We start from the raw sequence: 12,602 nt of genomic DNA, 5'->3' as shown, positions 1-12,602 counted from the left end.
AGGCCCCAGGGCAAGCGGCGCGGCCCGAGCTGAGGTGAGGGCAGCCTCCGGGCAGCCCCTCTTGCCATCCTGCTGGCCTTCTCTACAGGGGCCTCTTGGCAAAGGGATGAGCAAAAGCTCCAGGCAGGGCTGACCCTTGTCACCACCGTGGTGCCTTCCAGACCCCTGGGGTACCTGGCCCTGGTGCCCCCCAGGACATCTCTGCTGGCTGCCATGCAGGTCCAGGAGGTCCCCTGGATGAGTGTGTTCACCCAGGCTGGTGCACACGTGTGGCTGGACAGGCCTTCCTTCCAGTTCCTGGTCCTGCATCCCAGCCTAGGATGGCTCTAGGGTGGTTTTTGCCTTTTATATCTTGTATTTACCCAGCAAATCCCTACATTCATAGCCATGTGCAATGAGGAGTGTTGGTGTCTTTTCATAAGCAGGGATTTCACTGCCTGGACACCTCTCTCTGGTCCTTGTATGTGAGTTTAAAGTCTGGCTCAGGGAGAGCTTCTGTATGAGACCCAGCACAATGTGATGGGGTTGCACTGAGGCTGCAGCACCATCTCCTCTTGGGCAGGGGTGGCTTGGTACCTGTCAGTGGCACAGGGATGGGGTCTGGCACATATGCCCTTCTCATGCTCCCTGCCTGCAAATCAGTAATTTGGTTTCTGTAAGTTCCAGCAGGATGGCTGCAGGGCACAGCACAGACTGGCATGGGTGCAAGCGGTGGGGTGGGAGCTGGAGCCCCAGCTTGTGTTTTCACAGGGGTTGCTGCAGAGCTGAGTACTTGCACACATCCCTTGTTAACCGCTCATTTTCTTGGACAGTCTGCTTAGTGTTGTCATCACCTGAAGCTGACCACCTCTTCCTCTCTGGTTCCTCAGCTAGGCACATTCAAGTCTGATGATGGGGACTATTTCGTCGAGCCACTGCTATCGCTTGAGGAACAGGAGTATGAAGAAGAGCACAATAAGCCACATCTAGTCTACCGACACCGGACGCCTCCCACGAACTCTTCAGGGGACAGGCAGACTTGTGATACCCCAGGTACTCATCTTGTTACTGCCCTTGATGACTTGGTGCTTACAAAAGGGAACTAGTTGGCAGTAAAAAGCCAGTAGGTTTATGTGGGGCAGAAGGGCTATGGAGTTGAGGGACCCCTCTAGAAACAGTCCCTCATGTGCTAGGACCAGGCTTGTGGTGGTACTGCTGTCCTGGAGAGACGTGGTGTGCCTGTGCTTTCTAGTAACTGGTTAGAAGGAAGTTGTGGTCAGGGAAAATGTTACAGCTTCCGTTTCATCCCTGCTGTAAGGCTGGCAAGAGATCCTTTGGGTTGTCTTGCCTTAAATATCCCATGAGCCTCTAAACTTGCTTTCTGTCCTCTCCTACGTGCAATTCCTGACCATCCTAATCTGATTTGCTGTCTGTCTGAAGTTCTATTTCTGTCCTTTAAGTGACATCCTTTCTGTCTTTGGTCCTCCCCAAATCTGGTTGTGAGTTGCAATGCCTTATTTCTTTCTAGTGGAAATGAGAAGGTCCTGACACCAACCTTGATGGTTCTTCCCTTATTAATTACTCTTCCATGGTTCATTTTCAAAGGCTTTTTTTTTTTTCCTTGTGGCCCTTCCTCCACCAGTACTATCTCCCTGACCTCCTCACTCCCTCTTTCTAGTTTTTCCACATATGAAAGAGCACAAGCCCTTTTTATCTCCCCTTCACGTGCCTTGGTGAGCAATAGCCTTGCTCCTACTGTCCCTATTATCTGCAGTGGCCTCCTGCTGCTTTCTGCTTCCTTGACTTCCTGATTTTCACAACTAATCCTCTCCTTTGGCAGCAAATACCTAAGTTCTCTCTGAAGAAGCTTATTTCTTCAGTCTCCTGTTTCACCTGCTGTTTTGCCCTCCTCCCTTGGCCTGCAGCAGGATCTACAGGAGCTTTAAAGCCTAAACAGAGTAGACATTGACTGGCTTCCCTCTCGTGGGCTGCAGGCCACTCATGTGCTGCAAAGTAGGTGGAGTTGCTCAGGGAGTAAAGGGACCACTGGAAGAGAAGCATGGTGCCAAACTTAGACTGCATTTAGCACGTGTAACTTGTTTGGCACTTCAGACTGTGGATCGTGGCCATGCTGTTGAGCTGTCAGTCTGTTCAGCTTGCACTGATCAGCTAAGTCAGAAGATGCTCTGATGTTCTGTGACTAGCTAGAGCTGATGCATTAGCAACATGTGTTTCTTCTAGAAGACACATGGATACATGCCCACATGCAAACATACTTGATGGGGGACAATGGTACCTCTCACAAGGCTGTTGTTGTTTGTTCTTCCAAGGGTTGCTGCTGGACTATGCCATTCTGGTTTCTCTCTTCCAGCTGTTTCTGCTCCCTTCTTTGAGATCAGATGCAGGAGACTCAGAACAGTTGGAAAGAAACACGGAATCTGGCACATTGCATCAGTAGCCCTTGGAGGAACGGAGCAGCAGATCACAGGACTCATTGAATCAAAGGTAGCTGGGAGGGCTCTGACTTTCACTGGTGGACTTGACTCTGTGCTGTTGTAACAGTCTGCTGTGTTCCCCCCACTCTATCATGGTTTCCATTTAAGCTATTATTGTTCTGGATCATAATTCACAATAATAATACTCTGTCTGTACTATTACCTGCATGTTTCTTTCTTCTCTTTTCTAATGTGCTTTGCCTTTGGCTCATCTTTGTTCCCCTGCTCTTCTCAGTTGCTTCATGTAGTGGAGGGAGAAGGTCTCAAGCTTAAGGGTTCCAGATAGGTGTGATGGTCTTGTCCTTCTGTCCTCTTCTCCTTATCTCTCCCTTTTACCATTGTCAAAGTTTTTGAACAGGAATGATGCTTTGGTTATATGTGTATAGTGAACAAGTCTTGGTCACTTTATTTAAAGAGCAAGTGTAGGGCAGCTTGGGCAATGCTGAACCTTGGTGTTACCCCTGGGGTTATGTCTAGCAGAGGGGAGTTATCTCATGTGTCTTTGGAACAGAAGGGAAAACACAAAATATAGCAGTGCTCACTGTTTTTGACAGGGTGCATCTGTCACTCCTACCAGAGAAGAATGGTTTCTTGAGAGTTTAGGATTTTTTTTATAGCTGTAGGGTGTTGCTTGAATCCAGTCTTCTGTTGGAAGAATGTGTGACAAGGTACGTTTGCATTGCAGGCTTCTGGCAGGGATTGAAATTTGCTCAAAGAGGAAATTCATGCAAGGGAAATCTTAAGTACCCACCCTGCAGTGAGCAAGGGAGCTCACGTTGCTGGGCAGTGATGCTGTTAAGAATGGCTTTCTGATGGTCTTCTTCCTGGAAATGATTAATAAGCAAAACACTGGTATGCCCTTGCCATGATAATGTAATTATAGACTTCTTGAAGTATCCAGGAAAAGTTTCCCTTGTGAGCTGACTGACAGACTGAGTAAAAGCTTTCATTTCAAGTGGTCCCCTTGGTGTTACTTTTAGCTTTCAGCGTCCTCAGGTCAGCTTAGAAAAGCAGACATTTTACTTTAAGTTTTAATTAGCAGCTAACTGATAACAGTTTTAGGTCCTCTGACATGCAAGACACTCTGCAGATGTCCTGAAAAACGATCTTTCTCCTCCGAATGCTGATGGATATCAAATATGAGCTGTGCTCTGCATTTGAACTTTCATAGCAAACGCCAGGGTCTCCTGGCAATGCGCTGCAGCCGTCTGCTGTATAGCTCAGCCGCCGCAATAAAAACTTTTGACAAAGTTTTCCTTGGGGTAACAGGTTAATGTAGTTTCAGTCATAGGAAATGGTGCAATTTCTCCTCCTTCCCTTCTTTTGGTTATTACCGTGAATCAATTTGTCATCTGGTGGAGGATCTGGCAGAGTAATTAGCTGTGCTGTACTGAATAGCCCTGATGGGATGAGGAGCTGGCCGGGCGGCCGGCGTGATGTCACTGGGTGCAGCAGCACTACCACCCATCGCTGCGCGGCAGCGAGCTCTTCCCATCCAAGTGATTAAATATCCGCTTTTTGGAGGTGGAGGAGGAAGAGAAAAGAAGTTCTGATACTAAAAAAAGGGAGAAAAGGAAGCGGCTCAATGCAGAGCTGGAGAACAGGGCTTTCCTGCGCCCCGCAGAGGAACCATCTGACTCGGATGATAAAAGGCACATAGCTGCATCCTGCGGCACCGCGGGGAGCTGCGCCCGCCGGGCCGGCCAGCAGCAGCTCTCGGACCCCCAGTCCTCTCTGACCTCCTGCCAGGAGCAGACCAGCGAGCCCTACCCACTGGTTTCCATGTGAAACCCCAAGGGTTTGGTCTTGGAGAGAGAAGTCCAGTTCCCGATGCCAACTGGATGCTGCCTCTGGTCATCATCACCTAAATAAACTTCTCCAGGCTGCCTCTTGCTCTGCATCTTGTGTCCCTTTCTGCTGCCTCTCCCTTCTCTCATGTTTCCCATGTTTTTTCATTGATATATTTTCATGTATATTTTGCTTGTTGGCTTTTCTGGAGCTCCTCTTTTCCGGTTTTATTGAGTTTTGTGATAGCTTTAATGTTTTACTGAACCTTAGCCAACCATTCTGCCTGTTGGCCACCCCTTATAACAGATGTGGCCTCCACTTGACTGGTGGCACTGAGCCACAGTTGCTCTGTGGCCACAAGTATAAATGCAAGAGTTGGGCTTTCTAATCTCCCCACCTCTGCTGCATGCTAAGCTATTTCATTGCTCCAAACTTTTGTAAATGCCTTGCAGCTTCTTCTGTGACCCTGGTGCAGGAATCCTGAATGAACTTTTTTGGATAGCTCTTTCTTTGTTCCCACTGTGCTCACTTTTCTACTCTCCTGATCTGTGCTTTCCATTTCCTTCCCAGCTTCATTACTTAAACCCCTCCCTGTTGTTGCCTCATTTTTCATAATTCTTTTATATTCAAGACTCGTCTGTGGCTGAGTTGTATAAATCAAGGACTGACTATATAGCAAGCACTAGCTGTTCCCATGGCTTCTTGCTGGTGAGCCATGCCCATCCTGAGGCTGGTGCTAGACTTGGGCTCTGAAGCTGTGTGTGAGGATCTTGCACAAAGTCCTGGCTCCTTAATGAGGGTGCTTAAAGCAGGAATATCTACCACGGGTGAAACTCCTCATGCAGAAGCAGCAGCAATGCTCCGATGGTGCCAAACTAGTAGGAAGATGATTAGAGCTTTTTCTGTTTCTGGAGGAGAGCCAAGGGGCTGTAGCCAGCAAAGAGGCCTTCCAGCAGTTTGCACTGAGGTGGTGAGATTTTGGAAGCTGGCTCAGATGAGTGCAGGACAGAGCAGATCTTACCTGTGCAGAACTGGCTGTGCCTCCACCCACTGCCAGCAGAGGTGGGGAAGTCTGGTGACACAGCTGCTGAGGTCACTTTCCAGAAACCAGCAAGCATTACCAGCACAGGTGGCTGCTAGGCACTGCCTGGGGGCTTAGCACCTCCCAGTACCTGCCAGAAATGGAGGCAAAACGGTCTCAAAGTTGCAACTGGTTATTTAGTTGTGAGGCATTAAATCTATTCTGGCTCCCTGAGAGGCAGCATATCTGCAGCCAGGCAGAGCAGCTCCAAAAAGGCAAGGCCCCTGTACTCACCCAGGGGAGGGGGAGAAAAGAAGTTGTGTCTAAGTTGCGTTGAGAAGGTTGCTACAAAAAGTACAAGGCAAATCACCAGGGTGGATCAAGTCTTGCCAGCAAGTTAGCATGACACAGGTATAATCAGTAATGTGTCACTGATTTTAAAATGTCATTAATGAGTGGTTTGTAATAGATTACCCTTTCACAGTAACTTTTAACGACCCTTCCCACTGAAGGTGACACTGGGGAGCCACCAGAGCAGATGAGTGCTGCCCTGTGTCTTGAGAGAGCAGATGCCTGGTGCTGCCAGCTCGATGATTGTGATCTTGTTTTCACATGATAATTAGCACCAGCCCTCTTAGCCCTTACAGATGGTTGTCATTTCTTTCCCAGTGCCACCCAGCTGCATGGGGAGCCATTGGTGAATCCACGGCACAAGCAGGAGATGGTTCTGCTGCTGTATTCCCATGTGTTTGGGAAGTGGTGGTGAGGTTGAGGTTGTCAGTGTGGATTTGTTAATGTGTCATCAGTGTCGTGACCGGGGAGGTGACCTAGGGGAGAGTGTGTTGGGGGTCAGGCACCATGGCCAAAGGCTGACTTTGTCCCTTTCCATGGAACATGGTCTCATGGGTGAGTGTTGAGCTCTTGCTCTTGCCTGAGCTGTGGTTCAGTGTGTTAGAACTGGCAGTGATGGGGAATGAGACCAAACAGGCCAGAGGTGGAAAATTTCATAATCATTCTACAGGCCATTTACAGGTGTTACATTCTGATTTTATGGCAGTTTTGAGGCAGAAACTTTGAAAGCCTTTTCCACAGGACACAATGTTTGTACTGGTATGATTGGTCCACAGTGAAATCCCAGATCCTTTGCAGTCAAGCTGTTGCTCTAGAGACCTTTTGTATTTTTGCAATTTCTTTTGGAATATTCATCTTGCTTCCAACTGTAACCTTATTTTGGTTTTCGACTCCTTTATGCAGTGGATTTTCACATTCTAGGTGTCTGGTTTCCAGGCAGCTCTTCAGGCAAATTCTGCAGTGCTGGATCTCACATAACCGTGGGGTTGCAGAAGGTCTGCAGGGAGGTTTTCTTAAGCCTTTGCTTCCAGGTTGAGCAGTCTTTGAACTCTTTCAAAAGTCTGTTTAAGCCGTCAGCTTTGCTTTTGGCCTCAGGGTAAAACATTGACTTCGTTCTTTCCCTCAGAAGAGTTTCTCATCTTAAGGAAGTGGATTGTAATTTATCGTCAGATAGTAATTATTTCAGATTTCCTTCCCTCCCCAAAACAGTAAATGAGAGAGTTACGTCATGCGTCCCATATGCTAATGTAATTAGTTCTATTTTTGGCTTCCCATTGAGGTAATAGCGCAGTAACAGCCAAGTAGTACTTGATGAAATGGGCCTGGGATGTCAGACACAAGCTTTTCCCATGCTGATTCCCCTTTTCCCAAGGGATCAGGCTGTAAGGTTTGCGCTATCTTGCTGTGGTGTTGGCAAGTTAAATAATATATTAGACTGATTTAATTGAAAAAATATGATTGCAGCCAATGATACAGATCCTGTAACTGGTTTGTTTGGGGTATTTTTTTATTAATTTTATTATCTTCTCAATGTGAATTATAAGCAAGGTACATGCATTTTGTTGTTGGTTGTTTTAGTATTGTAAATATATCAAGCATCCCTCTGGAACCTTAATGGTGGAACACCAAGATGGTGACTAAACAAATTCTTATTCCCTGGTTATTGTTTTGCAACTTAGACATGGTAAGTGAGCAGAGTTAGATGATTCTCCTGGAATCAAAATGGATGTACTTGAAATTTTGCATCTACTTTTACATCATCTGTGTGGACATCTGCTGAAGAAAGGCAGGTGGGAGAAGTAGGGAGGTGTCACTTTGGTGCTTTCCTTCTGTACCCTGTGGCATATACTACTGAAAATAAACAGGCTGTGACTTTTCTTCCCACATGCCTTTATGGTCATAACCAGAATCCCTGTGGCAAATTGCTAAGCAAAATTTAGTTCTTTCTAATGTTTTTTTTTTTTTGTCAGCTTTTTTACCATCAGTGCAAAGTTGTGGTGATCTCAGTGTTATTCTTGATGGCATGGTGCCTCATAGGTATCATGGACACAAGTGTGGATCATGTGTTGGCTTTCTCATGACTGTTATGCACTGACAGTTCCATTAAGAGCAAGTGAACAAGGACAGGAGTTAGGGTGCTCAGGTGGCTTGTAAGGCAGTAGCCAGGTTCAGCAAATGCAGTCTTTAGATCGCTTCAGGAAAATAGGTTCAGTGCAGAAGGCAGCAGCAGCTCTGGGTGTTTTGCTGATGTGCTGAAATGCCACTGGTGCATGCAGCATGCCTGTGGTATATTCATATCAGTTTGACCACAAGCTGGCTGAGATGTGTGTCTACTCCTAGGCAAAACATTGGGATGGACTTCAGCAAATGGTCTGCTTGCAGTGCCAGGTGGTTTTCAAGGGCATTTTGCCATGGTATTTTAGTCATGTTACAGGGCTAGTTTATTTTTCTTCCTGAACTGGTGTGTTATGGAAACTGGTATCAATGATTTTTCAGCACTGTAACTTTGTCAGCTGTACCCTAAACCAATTTTGTACCAGCTCGATGGTGCTTTTGTGCCTTGCGGTTGTGAGGTGCAGTTATTTAGTTATGTTGTCTGTAAGATGATCTTGAATCATTTTCTGCCACACGTTACTATCTGCTTTCTTGCAGAGGCAATTTATTGGTTTGTTCATTAATCTAGTTTCTGTCTACTGTGCAAAATTGATAGCTTTCACACACAACTTTTACCTTAGGCAATAAAAAGTTCTGTAAAGCTGGAATGCATTCTCACATACATCATTGGGAAAGGAGATGTCTAGAGTCTGTGTGGTCTTCAGCATTTGCATGGTGTAAAACTAGAGAATGTATTCTTCTGAAGGGAAGGTGATCTGCAAGTCCATGGTTCTCAAGTGTTCTCATTCAAGAAAGTTTCTTTCAGGAAGAAAGGCAGCACCACCCCAAAAGACATAGGTGGGTTCAGCATCACTGTGAACTCTGTCACATCCAAGGATGGAGTCTCCATTGCTAAAGCCACCACCCTGCTTGTTCTGGTGCAGAGGCCACAGTGGGTGAAAGGAGGTGGAACTGCAGATTTTGGTATCCATGATGCTTCATGCCAGGCTGAACTGCTCATGGCTCTACAGTGTTGCTGGCTGTTCTTAGGGCATTTTCACATTTTACAGACAGCTCCCAGGCTCTGCACTTCACCTGACTTCTGCAGCAGGCCTTCTGCTTAACAAGCTAGTGTGCCTGGGTCGTGAGGCCTTATGGTCCACCCATGCAAGTATTTCTATTAGTAGCAAAGAAAACTTTTTTGTATAAGCCAAATATTTTGATTCTTCTGGAACAGTTTGGGAGGGAGCTCTTCTACAGCCCAGACTGTTTCCTAATTCAAAGGGAAGTAAGAGCAACATGGGCAAAGTGAAAGTTTCCCTGCTTTGTATTGATCTAGTAGTGGCACTTGTGAAAGGTCTGATATTTTACTGCATTTTCAATAGTTCCAACTGTGAAAGTTTGATCTAAGCAGTTTTGCCCAGCTTTTGCCAATTAAATTTTGAAACCCTAGATGATCACAATAGGCGGGTTCAGATTAATTTGCTTTTGACCACTTTGGTTTGCAGATTAGAAAAACTGAGCAAACTTTCATTTTCAATCTTAGTGTACTAGATCTTTCTCTTTGGATCATTTGGCCTGGATCCTTCATTTCCATTCCAGTGTAGGACATTGATCTCAGCTCTATCAGTAAAGCCTGTTTTCCCTTTCCAGCTATAGCAGCAGCTCTGGTTGCATCGTTAAGGAGCTATCCAGAGGGAAGGCAGAATTAGTCCTGCTCGTGGGACTGGTCATCTCAGTGTGGTGCAGAGCAAGCCAGCTCCTGCTCTTCTGCTATATTATCGTCCTTGGCTTTTGTCCAAGCAGGGCAAGAAGCTGCTGGCAGTGAAGAGGTTTTCAGCTCTGGGTTTTGCTGGCCACAGCAGCACAGCCACAGTAACAGAGGTGAGAGCTTGGCCTCATGCAAATTCATCTGAGATGTATCTGGTAAATATATTGAAGTATAGCTAGGGATATAAAGTATATGAGTAGAGAATCAGAACAGACACAGGGTTAGGAGAGTCCTTTGGTCCTGTTTGGGTCCTGAAGAGCAGCCAGTTTCCATCCCATTTTCAGGCAAGAAGAGCCTACAAATGTGGTTCATTTTCAATAAGTCCAACTCTTCCTAAAAAAAAATCCATTTTACCTCTTACCTCTGTTTTCCAAGTGATGGCAATCACTTCTGTGGCTTCTGTGGCACCAGCTACAGGCAGCAAATTCAGGCCAGCCAACTGTCATAGAGCTTGTGCCAAACTGTTTGGGCAGGGGTTGCTGCTGTGGCTCCTGCTCGAGTTGAGGGAAGCAGGTCACACACTGACTGACTGCCTGGAGGGAGCTCTGCTGAATTTTGATCTGATTTATAGAGGTGTGCAATAAATAATTAACTTCCAAATGATAGTTTTGTCACCTGCACAGCTGGATCAGTGCAGGTCTAGGAGTGTTCTGGGCCAACTGCTGAGCAGCAAACTTTGTGTGAAAAATCCTAGGTCATGCATTTAGAAAAGGTATGCTAGTTAGTTGGTTTGAAAAGACTGTGCTCCTTTTCTAGCAGCGAGAGGTTATTAATGTTATCAGCTCAAGAAATAGATTATTTCTTTTCCCCCTCTGTCTCTCTTTTTTATATTTTTCTTATTTTTTTTTCCTGCTATGTACAGCTCTTAAGAACTTGGAGCTGAACTGGAATTGCATACATTGTCACAATTTTTATTTAATTGTGCAAATTGTTTTCTACTCCAAGGACAACTCAATGTAGGAATGGAAAGAATTAGAACTGCTGGGATGAGCCAATCACTCTTTTTAATTTTTTATTTTAGCATAACAATAGCTACTATTTCAAAAGCAGTCCCTGGCTTTGCCCTGTCACCCTTTCATGCAGGCAAAATACTCACGTAGGGCCTGAGTCCCTTGGGATAGACCCAACTAACCATCCATAAATCAGCTCAATGGGCTCCAGACTGAGGCTTCTTGCCCAAGTGAAAATAAATAGCCTGGGTGGGGAGATGCAGTCAGGAAGGAATATCCTTGTTACAGGGCTGGGTCTCCTTTTTAAGTCCCACATAACAAAGAAAAAACCAAGTGGGGAAAAACAATGAACATACGTCTCCAGGTCTGTCTAAAGACAGTGCAAACACCACAGACTGTCATAGTAAAGCAACCAGTAAAATGGACATGATTCCAGCAGCCTTTTAGCCACCTCTTAAATGAATATTAACTGTTGAATCAGTGCATAGGCTCGCCCAGTACTTGAATTATTGATCTGTAGTTGTGTGATTTTAAAGTGTTTGTCTACTCATTGGAGCTTGGCTTTTCTGCAAATTAAATAAAATGTTTTGTTGCTTAAACCCATCCAATTACTGCCTAAACCCATCCAATTACTGCCATGTGTAGGTAGATGTTTTTCAGGTCATTTGCAGAGAGTTAAAAACTTGCCAAGCAAACCATTTTCCTTCCTGATTTCTAGGCCTTTATTAACACATCAGAAAGAGGAAAAAAAAAAAAAAGTCAAAACCAGGTGGAAAAATATCACACCCTTTTTTGGTGCCCTGTGTGGCAATAGGAAGCTGTTGCTGTAAAATTGCAGTTTTCTTGTGTAACAGGAGAGATTTTCATTTCTGCTTGACTAACTGGCAGTGAGCTGCATCATCCAGTGAGGGCATTTCTGTCGTGGCCATCGTAAAAGAGTGAGATATCAAGAGCATCAGTCACGTGCAGTACTGGCAGTGCCTGTATGCAGCTCCCATTAGCACTGGTGGGGTTTTATGGGTGGGTTGAGAGCTGTGCACTGCCATTAGTGTTTAATTTTTTACAGATGAATGTGCACCATCTCTGACTGCAGTTATGTGCAAGAAAGATGGGTGAAGATAACAGTTCACTACTATCAAAGTCCAGGAGTGGCTTTACAGGCAATGCATCCCCACTTGCCTGTGCTTGGTTTTACAGTAACTAGGCTGGCAAACATCCTGTGAGTGGCTTGTCCAAATAGTGTGTTCTAAGTGCTGGAGTGAATTCCTACCTGGAAAAAACAGTGTTGGTTTTTGAAGGGATGCTGTGGCTGGTTTGATGTGTGTGCTGGATGAGGGAAGTACACTGATGCTGCACTGACATTTGGCAGTGTTAGGCTGAGGATTGAGCTTGATGATCTTAAGGTTCTTTTCCAACCTAAATGAGATTCTATGATTCGTGTGAGATCTCTGCAGCAGGAAGAAAGGTGTTTTTTCCTGTGTGCTGTGTGTACCTGGCTGTGTTGGGCTTTGCTTCTCCTGTGTGCTGGGTGAGGTCAGGGCTCTTGAAACCAGACCTGGCATTTCAGGTGGACCTCTCTGGTTTTTGGATGGAATTTCCTTTTTTTTTTTTTTTTTTTGAGTGTGTGATAACACTAAGCTGCAGGATTTTGGTGCAAGCCTGATGAGTATCAATTAATTTCTTGTAAATGCCTCCTGTATAACAGATGTTTTCTGTTATAAAAAAAATCCTTTGCATTTCCTTCTTTTTGCCACCAATCCTCCCTCTGCCAGACTGGCTGGAGGAGAAGACATCTGAGTCCTGTAGCCCCATTTGGGGCTCTGCAAAGCCACAGTGGCAGATGGTGCAGAGCTCTACCTTCACCCTGCAGCCTTCCCTTCAGCCTCTCTCGAGCCCTGTTGAGCATCTCCCCATCCTTAATGCATTTTTCTTTCAGCACCTGCTTCTTTTGGAAGCTAGTTATTTAAAAGGGAAGTCTAATTGACTGGCTGAGGGTGCAGAAAGGAGGGGAGCTGGCTGAAGGGCTGAGGTTAGCACTTTCTCTTCAGTCTGGTCTTCTCACCTTGAAGTTATTTGTATGCATAGTTGGCTTCCTGCACTGATTGGCACTGAACAAGTTGGGATAATGTCACGGTTGCCCACGAAGCCGTGCC

The 12,602-nt window shown here is 45.7% G+C and overlaps 1 protein-coding gene across 1 annotated transcript in view; it reads left to right on the top strand.

Annotated features, from left to right (window-relative positions):
* Positions 1-869: 869 nt before the first annotated feature.
* ADAMTS9 (ADAM metallopeptidase with thrombospondin type 1 motif, 9) overlaps positions 870-12,602 on the top strand; it is a gene marked incomplete at both ends in the record, with an annotated part of 59,669 nt that continues 47,936 nt past the window's right edge. The window contains one exon of the mRNA XM_008946535.1: positions 870-1,032. Within this exon, the coding sequence (XP_008944783.1) occupies positions 870-1,032 (163 nt within the window). The remainder of the gene's footprint in view (positions 1,033-12,602) is intronic.

This window comes from Merops nubicus, unplaced genomic scaffold, assembly GCF_000691845.1.
Source record: "Merops nubicus isolate BGI_N331 unplaced genomic scaffold, ASM69184v1 scaffold19808, whole genome shotgun sequence".
Lineage (NCBI taxonomy): Eukaryota > Metazoa > Chordata > Aves > Coraciiformes > Meropidae > Merops > Merops nubicus.
This window is presented reverse-complemented; position numbering and strand designations above follow the sequence as displayed.